Genomic DNA, 17,129 nt, shown 5'->3' on the forward strand with positions numbered 1-17,129 from the left:
CAAAATGGTAAGTTGAAACCATATAAAAAATATGGAAAAGTGCACAGTATGCATTTGTACCCCTTACAGTAACACATGGAATACATATTGATGCTCAATTAACCCAAATGATTAAATCTCGAACAGCAAGACCATTGTATTTGAAATTTGAAATGGACAAAAGAAATATGGAAATGTTAGAAAACTGTATTTTGTTATCTATGGATGGATGTGTGGCATAAAGAAACCCATATATCAACATGAATATTTTTATTGTTAGCATAAACTTGATTAACAAATATCGAATTGCATTCTTAGTTATATTTCAAATTTATGTAATAATATCATTAAAAAGGTAGAGTGGTTTTCTAGGCTACTACCATGAGTACACCAATTTGAAGCATGAGACCCTCCTTTGGAAGTTCAATAAAAGATTGTGTTTCCATTCACCTCTCATATTGATCAATAAGATGTACAAACTTACCCTGCTCTAGATTTCAACTGTTATGACTGGAAAGAAGGCATCCCCTTAACTCCCACTCAACCTGCAGCACTTCAGATACAGTTAATGTTAATTTGGATAAACTCTGAAAACCAGACTGTAGGATTAATGTTTTCCAAGGGACAAAATAATCCGCTTACACAATGAGATATACAAGATCTGGTTTACTGCAACACAGCATACATGAGCATATTTTATGAAACTTAGGTTAGGACCTGATGAGGACTCATACTTACCAAAGAGAGAATACTGTATAATGTAATTGTGCTTCCTTACTGCTGATACTTGAAAATCTGAGCCATGCATTTCAAACCATTTTAGCCAACGTTTAGAATAATGAGAAAAAATATATCTAACAATATTTTATGCCTTGAAGCTTTTCATGGAATAGGAAAATTCACTGGTTTGGAAGAGAACTCATTTGTACCAATGATTCAAGAAGAACCATAGTGTTTGAAATTTCAAATTTAGAATAGAAGAACATGAGAATTGTCCAATAATAAACTCAGCAACTGGATTTTTCATGCACCCTTTTAAGTATGTGAGCATTCTATCCTCAGAATTAGAAAGGATGCAAATCTTCAACGCTCTCTTCTGCTACTAACCTGAAATATACAAAGATAAACAGTTTTCAACTACGACAGCTACTCACATCTTAAAATCGTCCTAAAATTAGATCCAACAAAAGCCACCATGTGGACTTGTTACATTGTATACAATGGTCTTAAATAGACAATCCACATTAAAGGAAAGATGAGAGTTGTAAAAAAAATTGTTGGCAGTTCCAATCGTCTACAGATATCAGGCAGAAAACACAAACATTTGCAAACAATCATATGATTGTTGACATGTATAAGTATAGCCATTGACAAGCTAGAAATTAAAGATAGCATCACATGGTGCAAAACTTATAATCATTGACGGCACTAAATGTTCAGCTGCCCCATCCCTGAGAAGTGTCATTCACCTCAGCAGTCCATCCTTGGGTATCATGATTTATTTCAGTGGGCCATCTTTGAGGAATGTCATTTGCTACAGAAGTCCATCCCTGATTATTATTATTTCGTTCTGCAGGCAATCCCTGAGGGCCATCACTTCTTCCCGCAGCCCATCCCTGAGATTTGTCATTTTCTGTGGAAGCCTTTTGGTGAGGGTCAGTTCTAGTGGGCAATCCTTGAGGATTATCACTTGTTTTGGTATTCCAACCCTGTGGATTATCCTTTGCTCTCACAGACCACCCCTGATTACTATCACTTGTTCCCTGGTTATCATTTTCTCCAGCCCACCCTTCCTGTGAATTAGAGTTTATCTTGTTAAGCGACCGTTGAGGATGTCCATTTGTATTAGTGGGTATTTCCTCAGGATTTTCAGGTTGAATCTCAGAATTAATCTCAGGATCAACCTTGCCAAAGACATCTGGACTAGATATAGGTCCTAAGAAGTTTCCTTGCAAACTTCCCAGTGCCATGTATATTCGTTTTTGTTCATTCCATTTGATGCCAATTATCTTAAACCTGATCCATCCACCCTTCTCTATTTGATGACTAACCCTGGCTTTGAAGATGGGGTTTTCTCCTGGTACATATTCAAAATCCTGCATTGTTTGTTTCGCTATAAATATCTCTGTCATTGGTCCACATTCAATTCGAAGGCCAGCCTTCATTACCTCTAAAACATTACCCACTAAAATTTCATTTTGAAAAGGTTTGAAGACTATGCATTTGAATTTCACAGCAAAAACAACAGATCCTTGCATTTCTCTTATCTTTCCCTCCCCTCGACCTTCTAACGTGGTCACTGCAATCAAAAACCCGTGCTCTTCTGTAGCCTGGATTCGTTTTACATCTTCCAAGAGCTGTAAAATGATAGAACGCTGAAGAAACAAACCAGTGTGCAATTTATCTGGGGGTACAACCACATTTCTGGTCATTTCAATCTCAAAAAACATGATTCTCTCTCTTCTTTGACTGGTTATTGGCCAATATAGTACTCAGAACCTGTAAAGAAGGGAAGTGCAATGACTGATTACAAACAGATTCATTCACGATGTGAACTTGGACAAATATATATATGATGGAAATGAAAATTAACATCAATTCCTTTAGATTTTGTGCCATGTTTTGTGGAATGTTGGCCATAGTTATACTATTATAACCAAAGAAAAGAATTATTCACTATGAAATTTGAGCATTTTAACAAAAACAGGAATTTCAATATGGACAATGTTAAAATTGAATCTGTACATTTTTCTATTTAACTAACATTTGCTAAATATTGTACTGACCTACCAAGAAGATTAATGGTGTTTAAAAGGCCTTCTCTTGTAGACATAAGACTGAAAGTGAAAAGGTAGCTAGAATGAAAACCGCTGCATTTATGGGCCAGCAGAGCCCAATTTGCCGAGACAGATATAGTGCTTGAGACCAATTTTTTGAGATCTAGAAAAAGTATAGCATTAACTGTAAAAGTAAAGAAAGTGACTTGAGTATCTGCGTAAAGATAATAAATTTCTTATTTAGATACATGCAAATCACAATCTATCCAAATTCTTGCTACAATGAAGACTATAGCAATTTGGCTTCTATGTTAAGCAGCTTTTCCCCAATCCTATAGTGAATGTAGAGAAAGACAGTAACTGCCAAGGAGCAAATATATAGTTGAAAACAACGGACCATTAACTCAGAGAATGCATTATTAAAGATGAACTACCTCAGTAGAGGCAACTATAACAAGCTCAAACTTGTAATCAAATAAAGCATTAGTACAGAGTGTGATTTCATTACAAAAAGGTAACCAAGTCAAAGGTCTGTAGTCGATAGCAAAATGCCTTGTTCCTTCAACTATGGTGACAATCATCAAATGCCTCATGCAAGATAACTAAATAGTAGAATAATCATCATCAAATGATGGCTCCTCAGTAGGTGTGGTATATTCTAATTCAGGATTAACTATGAACTGCAGAGTCATCAACTGCATAATCCATTTTTAGGCAAGAACAGAAATGGATGTCTGGGACATCCCAAGCATGTGAGGTCCCACAAGTACCTCCATACCCCTTGAAACCAGCCCTATAAAGTCATTTTATCATTTTCCATATTGTGAAGAATAATTGCAGTAGAGAAGAGAATGGCCATAAGAAGGCGGCAAGAGAGCAGTGGAACTATATAATTAACTTAAAATTGATAAAATTACAGAAAATAAGCATATGCCTCCACTGTTTGTGTGGTCTCTTTCTTTTGCAATTTCTGGTAAGTTCTCCAACCCTTAACCCCATCATATATTGGGAAAAGGAGAGCACCAAGGGTGCTGCCCCCAACATCTCCAAGGAGGACTGCCCCTTGACCCTATATTGAAACAAGGAGCACACTAAGGGTGCCACCCCTAGGACGGGCACTACCTCTTGACCCCACTTACAAAATCATGAAGTAAATCAAGAAGAATAGGATGTCTCAATGATTGAAGGAGTTCGTGGTTGTGCATTGTGCTTTGCAACTTCAACATCAACAAGGTCCTAAGCAATATATTTAAGTTTTTGTCATTTTGTTGTAATTTACATATTATATATATGCACATTGATATGAAAGCAATTGAATTTTGTAAAATTAATTTCCCACTGACGTGAATTCTCAATTCAACTCTAATGCTATACATCAAGTTCTATAATGTATCTGACAAATGCCTTATCAATGTTCAATGTTATCATATGAATAACTAAAATATTCTTTACTATTCAATTTACCCTATTTTTCTAGTAAGTGTCCCCTACTATCCCCTAAAATGGTGTCCCAAAAACTCTATCCCAAAAATGCATCTCCTCATCCCTTGTCACACTCATCTCGGAAACTCACCGGGACATGAAGGATTAATGATTGAGTTATACCCAATGTAACACCAGTACTGGGGTACGTCAGGACGAGTTTCTGGGACGGATGAAAATGGGCCTCATTTTCCAGACGGCAGGGGGGTGGCTAGGGAATGATAGCAAGGGGAGGACGAGCCAAGGAGAGGTGTTGTATATTATACATAAAGAGCTTGAAATGCTTGCTATGCAATGATGTTTCAATAGAACATACCAAATTAAAATACTTGAACATAGAAAAATTGCAACATGAACTAGAACCATTGAACATTCAATGTAGTAACATATTACATACCCAATAGTAACATTCAAAAATCAAAATTCAAATAGAAATCCAAGTCCCAATTCCAGTTGCAGCATAGTTGTGGAATAGCGGAGGTGGGGGCACTTGGGGTAGGCAAGTACCTAGTGCAGGGACGTCTTGGGGACAGGTGCTCCAAGGTTTGGGAGGGGGGTGCGAGACCCCGTTAACACTGATTATACCCCAATTCTCTGATGGAAACAATCATTTTTGTTCACCTATTCACTATAAACTTTTGACACTCAAGTGGGCATTAGAAAAAATGGACATATTGAAAACCTCAATATTCAAAGTGGGCTAGATGCAATTTTATGAAACAATCACCAAAAAAAACTGCAAGTATTTTGTGCGATAGGGTGAATCCAATTACATGAGCCTAGATCTAGCTGAACAAAAAATGCTGCTCCAAATCACAGAATGGCAATGAGGATTGTAATATGCAAAAAGAATGATATTCCAAGGAAACGGAAATCGATAATCAAAATCAATCAAACCAACCTATCAAATGAATGGATGTACATGTAGATAGTCCTCATGGACACATAACTCAAGGTGATGGCGCATCCAAAGTTCACAATTTTAACTCCCAATCACTCCACATAATGAAAAATAATTTCATTTTTGTGAAAAAAGAATGAATATTCCACATTGTTTATGCTTTTGCTGCCTGCAACACTGGCAATTTCACCAAAGTGGGCAAAATACTTAGTTTTTGGTCTTCACTAGCCTACTGAAACCTGCATTTTGATGTCTCATACCATCTAATAGATTTTCTAGCATTCAAGAAACTTTTCATGTTTCATAATCATTTCATGAAGTACACAAACTGATCTCATATGGATCACTACGGTTGCCTCATCATCTCCAAAATAAATAAATAAATGTGTACCCTAAATAGATCCCCTATCACATCCCCAAAACCTAAATGAATAGTTTTGGATGCATGTAACAACCCCTTTTCCCGAGCCTTAGCTAACAACTAGCATATCTTCGAAATACAGATACTACTTCATATTCATGAGAAGGCAATTATAACTGTTATTTTACATGTTCCTATGAAAGAGATTAACGGTTACAATCAATTTAACTGAAATATCATAACTAACAATTGAAGGAGTATTCAATCAAAACAAGTGATTAAACATTGATAATCCATTTAAGTAAACAAGATGTTGCCATGTCTATGAACATATTACTAATTTAAAATTTAGTTCGATCCATATAAGTAATTAATAATCTTGATAATAATTAAGGTATAATCAAATAAAACTAAATTGAGGATTTTAAGTTTGCAATACCCTAAATTCCGAAACCAAAATCCACCAAGAGCAGCATCTGCAAAGTCCAGGTTAGTCCATATATACCACTTAGGGCACAAAAAGTTATACCACTGCATCATAATGACCAATACCATTTAGGGCAACAAAAACACTGTAACATCCGTATTTTCCCCATTGCTAATTATGACAATTAATTGTAAATAAAAGATGTGTTCATATTTATATTCACCTCAATGAAGGACAGTTATAACAACCATCAAGTAAGCATATCTCATGCATGCAGTTACATTTCTTGTTCAATTTAAAAATCAACCGATTTAGCTGATTCCTAATACATTGAAAAGGAAAATTAATTTCTAAGCATTGAAGGGAATAATTGATCAAATGATATTAACCATCTCACATATCTTCAAACTTGAAATTGTAGATTCATGAAAGTAAAATACTTGTTATTCGCAGATTTTTGAGTGCATACCATAACTCTGTCTTGTGCAAGTCTTGGCATCTGATGGATGAGGAGAAGCATTGTCAAAGGCTTAACCTCCAAACAATGGACCATTAAGTATCCCCACACAATCTCAACTAAGAAAGACACTCCCTACCTAGAATAGACATGGGACACTCTGTCCAGCCACTGAGCATCCTAGTATTAGAGCATCAACCCACCGCTCAACTAGACAACAAGATCTAAACATTGGACTACCATGAGATGACTCAATTTAAACTCATTTTTAATTGCTTATTTGTTACTGAGTCCTGTTTACTTTATCTTGGAGGGATATTCCCATTTACACCCTTCACCTTGACCATGCTGGTCCTCGTGGATGAATTCTTGGGTGACTCCTTAAATGATATCTGATTCTTGGAAGTATAAAACATTGTCATCTTATCATGCCCATAGTGGCCTATGGCATTATAAATGAGATCTAAAATCTCCTTTCAGATTAATCCATTACTATCCAAGTGCTGCTCTCATCTAAAAGGGTATATTGACAATACCCTTGTATGAGAGACGACACTCTGACTAAGATTTATTAAGATTGCAAAAAAAATATTTGACAAACATAACTTTCTATTATCATGTTGGCTCCTTAATTAAATCAGTTCTAGAAATAACAACAAAGGAATACGCAGGCTGGAAATATTTCAATTCTGCAATAAGAAGAATAATGGAGTATTCCTTGATAGAAATCAATTAATTCAAAGCATATTTTTGGAAGGATGCAAAGAAATTCAGATTATAAATGCATGAGCTGATGAAAGCTTGACTTGCAAAATATTCATGTGGAGCTGAGTAGGTCGGCTCTCCCGTGTGATTCAGACTTATGGTGTTGCCCCATAAGTGGATGCTGGATAGCCAATCCAAACTCATCTCACTTAGAGCAACGCTGATGATCAATTACTAGCTGAGAAAGAACAGAAAACGAAGGTGAACATATGAATGGCTCTCGGCAAAAAAAATCTTTGAGTATTGCAAACCAATGAGAAGCAATGATAATGATCCCTCCTGCGGGTGAGCATAGATATGCAAGAAAATCTCCCATGCACACACTTAGTTACGCAAGAAGTTCTGAGGTGGCAAGGTGCTCACAAGACCATCGGTTTAAATACGAATATTTATGATGAGCCATCCTCAAATATAAAGTCCAATGCAATAAGAGTAATATTTCAAGGTGGCCGCTCAAGGCAAAAATATTAACGCTATTGCCAAGATGAAAGAATAATTATAACTCCAATCTCTTAATGTTCTAATACATGGTCATCATCGTACTTAGTTATACTCATAGGTGTATATACAAAATTACAAATACATGCATATATGCGTAAATCCTAAGCATATGTATTTTGGATATACGTTCAAAATAGGCATATACCTCTTAATTGACTTACATATATGTGGGTACATATATGAATATATTTGGGTATCATGGTGTTGTTATATTAAGACATGCTTTGCACAACAGAAGGTTCTCAAATTATGAAGGTAACAAATTTTGTTAATGCTTATTTAATGATATAAGTTAACTGGGTAGCTCATGGTTGTCCAACGTACACTCTTGCTTGCCTAGCCGTTTACCCTTAGCCATGGTGCTTCAAGACTCGTACCTATTCTCCCAATGATAGGTGGTGCCCCCCATGCCCAATTCCTTTCTAACAATGCTTCCCCCCCCCCCCTCAACGTGTTCCTACAAGGAAAGAAATTCCCCATGATAATATACTCAATATAATCACAATTACTATAACAAGTTATTATTCATAAACCATCATAATGGTTAACCACCATTTCATTTCCCATGAATTTATAATAAATAACCAACTTTCCAAGGTTTCAAGGTAACAAAATACTATCATAACAATAAACTAACATGTCATCATCACATGAATTATAACGATTAAATAACACGTCATCTTAATATGAAATTATAATGATTAACCATCCTACCATTTACATTATCATAACTAATTTTACCAATCAGCTTTCACATGAAACCTCAACAGCGATATGAACATTTTTAAATTGGGCCAAAAAATGGGATGTAACAAACCCTCCCCCTTGTGTTTCATTGTCTCCGATGAATTTTGCAATTTTAAACACTAAAAGAATATTCCAAATACAAGATATATATATATAGCATCATGAAATCTTCTTATTTCAAATTTGAATCAAAATCTAACCATGATCAAAATCAAGATCTATCATTCCTTTATTTCAAAGCTTTCAGAAAAATGCTTACACAATTCCATAAGATCAAAAACGAAACACACACATACTTGTGTTTACCATACCTGTGCTCACCTCAACATCACTTTGAATTGATAATGTTTTAGGATATTCTATTTCACATTCTTGTCACACTCATGTAGATACTTACAATATTTTTAGTTCAATTCCCATACCAGTGTTAATTATACAAGAGCAAAGATAAATCATTCAAAAAATTGCAATCCCTCAACTATCATGCTCTAGTTCATAACTTGATCACAAAAATTAAATCACTCATACATACCATCTGGTATGTGGTACTCATTACATGAGTAGATCATCCTTGTAGGCTCATAGATCACCTGAAATGGTCAGTGTATCCACATTTCCATTTATGTGACTTGGGCCTTCATGCCCGTCTTATCAGTATTTCGTTAGAATAATCATTTCATGATAGGAATATATTTCATCTCTAAGACAATATAAACCTTACAAGTGATTAAATAGCTCAATATGCCTTGATATGTCATTACCATATAGAATCAATACCGCAAGTTATTATACATGTATAACAATGTGTCAAAAAGGTAAAATCATAATACACAATGAAAGATAATCATGCGTCTAATCAAGATCATAGAGGTTATGATAAACATGGTACCACACTATTTGTATCTCGGTCTCCTAAGCCTTTGGACTACACGCTCACACACAATTCCTGAGATGGGGGTGTGGCCCTAATGATTGTATCTTTTATTCACACATTCCAATTGTGGCTCGGATCCTGATTCCAATCTAACCACAAACTTTTACATTTCCTCGAGATTCTACCTATAGAGTTCCCAACCATAGGGTGGTCAACTTCCCTCGCTTAACCAAAGTCAAGTTCATAATAATATGCTTCTCATAGCATCAACTCATATCATATATCTTGTTCAATATTGTTTGTTCCATATAAGACATTTCAAATCTATGCACCTATTTACACGCTAATTTAGTTTAATCATTTTATAACAATTGAGACATAGTTCAAATATTTAGATGCAAACAAAATATTGTAAGTTCTTCGTAAAATATTCAATCAAGTTCCATGCTGGAAATCATTACCTTTTAAGCTGAAAGTTCTTAGCTCAACCCATCTTTGGGTCATTAATTGCTCATAAGCATCTAAAACAAATTTACATAGGGTTCTTGTTAGGTAGGTAGATCATATGGGTGTGATTGCCAATCACCTATAAAGATTTGGGAATCCACTTTTCCCATTTATGCAACCTAGGCTCTTATGTCCATCTTGTCACCACAATGTTTTCAAAGAAGCATTTAAGTCGATCAAAAGTTATATCTTGTCATAAATAAGCATTGATAGTTTTGTGTTTGTGCAAGTGTGCTCAATCCATACAAGAGCACAAAATGTGAGGTATGGCCTTCTCGCCATTTAATCATCATTTGAAGAGAACAGAACTAGCAACATATAGGCACTCCTAGCCATTTTAAGATCAAGGAATCTAAAAATCATGGTTCATGAAATATCCCAAATTGGATATTTACTCAATTTCTCTTTCAACAGTATATTTAGGCCTAAACATATGCAGATGGATTACAAAATACAATAAAAACCAGAACTCCAATAGATATTAAAACTATTCTTTCTCAAATGATAATAAAGATTCAATCATATGAACATGTGTTACGAACAAGTAATATGAAAACCAACAAACTCTTATAACTCCTTAAAATGTGTTATTGCATTATACAACAGCAATACAATAACCAACACTAAAAACTTCAATCTTAAATACAGTTTAACATTCAATTTCTCAATTTAATCAATTTCTCTTTCAACAGTATATTTAGGACTGAACATATGCAAATGGATTACAAAATACAATAAAAACCAAAACTCCAATAGATATTAAAACTGTTCTTTCTCAAATGATAATCAAGATTCAATCATATGAAAATGTGTTACGAACAAGTAATATGAAAACCAGCAAACTCTTATAACTCCTTAAAATGTGTTATTGCATTATACAACAGCAATACAATAACCAGCACTAAAAACTTCAATCTTAAATACAGTTTAACATTCAGATTGAAATACTAAGATAAGAACTTGTAAGCACATATGAAACACCTGAATTGATGTCTCCACGAACAATGGGTTTGCATCCACTATCTGCCGGTACAAGGGGCTGCGTCCTCACATTGGCTAAAAGCTGAAGCTTTCTGAATGCTCTCCCAAGGGAGAACTGAAATCTGAATAATAAATCCAAGCATGCCCAAATCAAAGTGTCTTCTCTTTTTATCCCCACAGCTATGACTCTTCGAGTTCCCTCCTGGCTTTTCGTCTTATCTCCCTTGTCCTTTTTGCCCTATTTATGATATTAAATTGACATTTTATATTTCGAGTCCACACTCTCCAAGTCAATTTTAATATTATACATAATATGCCTTTAATATTTCAAATGTCCCAAAAAGGAGACATTACAAGTCTCCCCTCCTTAAAATTGCTTGTCCTCAAGCAATTAGTACCAAATTCCATATGAGTCTGCAGGTAGCCCTGTAGCCCAATCTGAAAACAAATCCGACCATACTGCGAAGCAAGGTGTCGAACTGCAATCCATCCATCAACCAGATCCCTAGGTCTCATGTTAATCCAATTAATGTCATTGCACTTGAAGTTTGTAAAACTTTGAATGTCATCGTATCCAATCTCAAACTAAGTAGAACTGTGATCCAATTCTCAACAAGCCATAGATACATACGGCCAACACCTAGATCCCGAACACTGATGTTATAACCAGCTGATATGATGAGATAAAAATGTATCTAGAAATAATGTATATCCCAGTAGACGATGACGACCCGTCCTAAATGGATGTAGGAGACGAATTGCTCAAAAGCTGAAATCAACACCAAGGATGCATAAAAGATAATACTGTCATCATCACACTGAAAAGTCCCTAAATACATAGGGATCATGAGAAAGAATGAAGCTGAAAAAGCATCTCCTATGATCAACACATAACTCTCCTCAATTCTCCACCAGGACTTGTTTAACTACTAAAATAAGATATCCATCCAACCTATATATAAGTTAGAATTCGGAACCATGTAAAGGTTGTACGAAAGAGGAGCAGCAATAGTCACTTCACCACAACAATCCTATGACCCAAGTTAGCTGTTAAGAACTGTAGCTTGATCCGAATCTCTAAAGTCAAAGTCATCCTCTTCCTAGAAATCAAGAGGAACTCTCTCCTCTACCTCAAAAAGTGGATTATCAAAAATCCAAACAGCATTAACCAAATGGTTTGTCTCTTGTCTCTCTGTATCCTCATATTCCCTAAAATGGTTTGTGCTCCAAATCCGATTTTCCGCTTACTGAAGGGAAGACTGAGTATCAACCAATGCCTTGCGAACATACATAAGCTCCTTCTTGAGCTCCTTAATCTCATTCCTTTCTTCATTCAATTGGTCAATAAAAGATCCAACAACCTTAAGAGTATAATCGTTGTCAGAAAGCAAACATAAGTAATTTGATTGCATAGTCTCAAGAGTTGTTTTGATCATTTGCAAATCAGCAACAAGCCAATCTCCTTCCACTCCCTTTTGACCCTTTTTGTAGAGATCTTCAACCTTTTCGTGAGTGCTGTCATAATGTACCAATGAGGCCACAACCATGTCTTCATTAACCTTCAGCTGGTTCTTTAAGGTATGCATTCCATTGTTGTCATGTTGACGTGGTTCATCGTCTTGCAGTGTCGTCTTAGTTTGTTCTTCTAATTTCAGGCCATGGATATCAGAAATCTATGGTTCATCACCTCTCTCAAAATCATAGGTATTCTTTCTCTTGTTCTCTTGATTTGTATGCAAAGGCCAAAGTGTTGCCATGTTATCATTTGCATATAAGGGCTCATCATACAAGGACCCCAACCTGCTATCATCTCGTGTGCAACCTATCTCATCAATCTACCTATCAAAGCTAACCTCAAATTCACCCACGAAGAAACTTGCATCCTGTGTAACAACTTTTGCGTGATCACGAGAAGGTTGCAAATCAATGGTGGTTGACTGTTCTTCTTTGTCAAGATCCTCTATTAAGTGATTTTGGCCTGCTGGAAATTCTTCATAAAAAATTTTGCACTTGTCTTTTTCAAGGGGATCCTGAACCAATTCAAAGTACTTTCTTTTTGCCACGTTCGTCTTATTTTGCAACTTTAGATGAAGCTCCAAGTAATCGTTGAACGGTAAATGATTCTGAACTCGAGTAGGAAGTTTTTGATACTCTTTGTAAATGTTGTGTATTTCTGTTCTTATATCTGCTGATTGGGGCACCCACAATCCAGAATATTCAACTCTTTCTTCAGGATTGCTATAACTCATGAAGGGTTGCCTTTTGACTACTCTCATTTTAGGCCATGTAGAGATAACAGAAGAGGTTGCCACTATAGTAGAATCATGCTTCTTGAGTGTTTCATCTACACCTTCATTATGTTGATGATTCAGCATGCTGCCTGAAATGGGTAATATCTCAATCGCATTCCTTTGATGTGTTTCCCCACCTGTATCAAGCACCTCTAATAGAAAGCTACAATTCAAACACCAATAATTAGATACCTGAATTCTTCACAGCAGGACTGCAACTGCTATCAAAAGATGCTTGTGGATAGTATTTATTTAGTGTGGAACTATCAAGGCCTTAGGAAGTTCATACAAATAGTCAGTCTCACATTATCTTTTGCACTGTTGCCACCCCCACCATTCAATGTTGAATATTTTACAATATAAGAATCTATCCCACCTTCAGTTGGGTAATGTACACATTGTATTGTTCTTTAATAATTCTGATCAATGAGTTTTAATCTGGACTTAAGGTATTTTGTCAAATAGTTGTCATGAAATTACAGTCCTTCAGCAGTTATGCATACTATACATATCATATTACTACTTACCAATACAATTGCTATGAGATGATAATGATAACCAATGTTATCAGAAATTCAACCAATTGGAATCAGATTGTACTTAGAACTTAACAATCATGCCTTAAATTTATGATAGTAAAGCAATAATCCTTAAGCCATACACAGAAGACAAGATGACAGTCTTTATAGTATTAGCAATGTGTAATGTAAATAGTGCAAGAAAGATTAAAGGAGGGATAGACCTGTGATGATGGTGAATACAGTTGAGAGAGTGTTATGAGTGCGTAAACATTCAACCCATCACCAGTTCCATGTATCCGACCAACCTGTTGTCTGCTACAATACTTTACTGTCACTTGTGCTGAGAGAGGGAGCCGTCTAAACCTGTGGAGGGGAGTAATACCAATACTGCTATCAACTGCAGATGTCGTGAAGCCCCTAAGATATTCCTCTGTCTTCACTTCCAGTCGATATTCTTACATCCCGCCCGACAAGGTAGTTACTGGTCTGTAGTCCTTCCAATCCCATTGCTTCTCTTATTAGCCATGTCCTCTGGTTACATTCTGGAACCCATGGTCTTCACGTGTAAGACAGTGCCTTGAAAGGCACCGAATGGATATCTATACTTATTACAAGGTAATTGGTAAATACTTGCTTGCTATTAACAGAGACCAAGAGGTCAATTTATACAAAAGAATGAGACGATGTTTCCTTAGGAAACGATCGTAAAGAATAGAAACATTCTATTCTAGAGAAAGCAAAAAATGAAAGCAAACTAAAGCTTAAAATATTTACAAGATAACCATTAACTAATAATAGATGACTTATCTATTATTGTAATACCCTCCCTTAATGGTTAATCTATTGAACACACCAAGCTGTCCTCTGAATTTGGCAAACTTATCAAGACCAAGAGGCATGGTGAGAATGTCTGCAGTCTGAACTATGGTAGGTGTTGGTTCCCAAAATCGCAAATTGGAATCCTATGAGCCTTGCCTGCTCGATGCTGGGATATCCAACTGGTTAAGGCCAACTTGACGGGATTGATCGAAGTAATCTAAATGCCCTCTGCTTCCGGTTCTGCATGACCGAGGCGGGTGTACCTGATCCTGGATGAAACACTTGGGTCCAAGACACTTAAAACAAATCAGTTAGAACGCAAATGACATGAAAGCTTTCAAAACGGCAAGAATTATAGAAAGCTTTAAGATTGCAAATTACAAATTAAGAATAAAAGTAAATAATTGTATGAATGTTTTTAAATAAAAGTGATTATTGCAGATGATTGCGACGAATGAATCTATTAATTCTTCAATAGAAAGAAATGAAACAGTTGCCAGCATATGGATTATGGATCAAGAGTAAAAGACCAGTGCTTAATTAAATGGGAAATTAGAGTCAACATTATAAGTTGGGACGTACAACTTTATAAATTTAATATATTTAACTATAAACAATTTTAATAATTCTAACGCGACAGATCAATTATATAAACGCAATTTTAACTACTCTAAAATGCACTTTAACTCCTGTAGAGACAAATTAGAGATAAATATGAAAATAATTAAATATTTCACAATATTTATATTTATCAAATTTAAAATGCAATAATGATCCAGTCTACTTATCCGAATATTAAAATATTTACAAAAATTAATAAAAAACATTTATAAAAGACACAACTTAACAATAGTTTAAAACTCTAAAATATAAAATAAATAATAATGCCAGAAATAAAATCAAAATAAAGACATTCTTTACAGATGATCCATCTATTGTGAATATATCTGGATCGCACAAAATCCACCCAATAACTCAAATCCACAGGCTTAGTTCAAAAATTGATTTCTCCACCAATTGAAAAATATAATACATCACAGGGCATAGGATAGGCAAAAATTTAAAATATGAATATGTATATTCTCATAAGTCTCTCCTTTGGTTTGGCTTTTACATCTCATATTTATAAGTTTTAGAAGGGTGTATTTAATCATCACACCTCTTCATAACTAATAACCACCAATATTAAATACTTGATGTAAACTTGAACTAATATGATCGATAGTTTGGTGTATTATATTTTAAGATGCTTGAAGTTTTAACTCTTCCGCTCCATATTTACAAGTGCCTTTAAATCCTTACGCTTGAATAAAAAACTAGGGTTTTGAGTATAGCCTTCAGTTCAAAAGGAAACAAAAAACATCCTTGTGAGATATTTGAATTCCTGATCTGGAAAAAGGCATTAAAAGATATCTTGTGCACTCAGTGTATTCGCTCCTCTTCCGCTGGATCTCATCTTTTCCTATTCTTCTCCTCGAGGATATTTGACCAAAAGTCTCCACTATCGAGCATATTCCGTCCAGACGGGCATCCGAGATCTGTTTCTCTATTGATTTTCCATTGCATCCGTTGGCCTTTGTTTTTTACAGATTGAGCATCACCCAGGTGAATATCCTTGCCGCATATAATGAAGTATTTAAGAAAGTCTTCATCCTCCTACAAAACACATGAAGCCTGGTTAGATATTCATCATCAAACAACTTCTAATGGGTTAGTGAAAGATAGGAGCTAAAGTCTTCCATGATCAAGAATACTATATCGGGATCTCACATATTTCATCATACTTCACTCGAATTCAACGTTTTTCTCATATGCATCAGACGTGGGACTCTATCATTCCATCTGTTATATATATTCAAGAAAATATCCCGCGGGTATGAGTTCTCATGGTGTTTGAATGGTGATACACGCAACTCGAGCAATTTGAAATAAGATGCCGGACATCAGATGATGAAAACTGAGTACTCTTCCAGGCGACATTGGGGCTGCAGATATAAGTTTCATTTCTTATGTTTCTATGCAGCAAGCAATCCTTCTGGAGGTCGTGTGTACACATGCTTATTGTGTCAATCACCATTTGAAAATATTCCTCTCCGTGAGAAAATCTGTAATCTTATTGCATATCTATGTGCATATAACTGATCTCCCGTTTTCCTCTTTGGAGCCTGCAGCAACATTAAAAACAAATCAGACATTAACAACCATATAAGACTTGAATTGATGGTTGACGGTAAAAGATTTAGGAATCCTTATAGGTAATACACCATTGCTCTGCATATATGACTGCCATTTCAATACGATGACTTGTCTCTTAACACCTACGGCATACATATATGTGTTTGATATGCCTGAATGCTGCTCCTTTTGTTAATACTCCAAGTGCATGCTAATGCTCCCGTGCTTCACCATATATGTTGTGTGTCGCTGGACTCTTCTATATATAGGCTGGCCTTCTTCCCATTGCACATAGAACTCGAAGAAGGGCATACTACAATTCGTTCCAGTGCTTTAGACATTCAACTTGCAAATCATTCTATACCAGAAGAAACAGTTTTGTTTAGAAAAAGCATTAATTAAGTCAGGAACATCTCCATCTGCTGTAACATTCACCATACTGTAGATATTCTGGACTCCACCGCTGCTGTATATATTAATTACTGAATACATAGTGCATGGCTGAATTATCACTTCATTTGAATTACTTCCTTCCCTCCACATAACCTTCCAACAATCCACGGA

General features: G+C 35.6%; 1 protein-coding gene across 6 annotated transcripts in view; it reads right to left on the reverse strand.

The window, feature by feature from the left end:
• Nucleotides 1-1,134: 1,134 nt before the first annotated feature.
• Nucleotides 1,135-17,129, reverse strand: part of LOC149530430 (DNA-directed RNA polymerase V subunit 7-like) — a 132,665-nt gene continuing 116,670 nt past the window's right edge. For 4 of the 6 annotated variants that reach the window (XM_089809805.1, XM_089809803.1, XM_089809804.1 and 1 more), the window contains one exon: nt 1,135-2,478. In XM_089809805.1, coding sequence (XP_089665931.1) covers nt 1,416-2,429 — 1,014 coding nt within the window. In that variant the 5' untranslated portion in view covers nt 2,430-2,478 and the 3' untranslated portion in view covers nt 1,135-1,415. Of the gene's footprint in view, nt 2,479-2,765; nt 2,941-17,129 lie in introns of all 6 variants that reach the window. The other 2 variants (XM_089809800.1, XM_089809801.1) reach the window with 2 other exon arrangements.

Source organism: Cupressus sempervirens, chromosome 11, assembly GCF_028749045.1.
Source record: "Cupressus sempervirens isolate cs-2001-9-10 chromosome 11, ASM2874904v1, whole genome shotgun sequence".
Classification (NCBI taxonomy): Eukaryota; Viridiplantae; Streptophyta; class Pinopsida; order Cupressales; family Cupressaceae; genus Cupressus; species Cupressus sempervirens.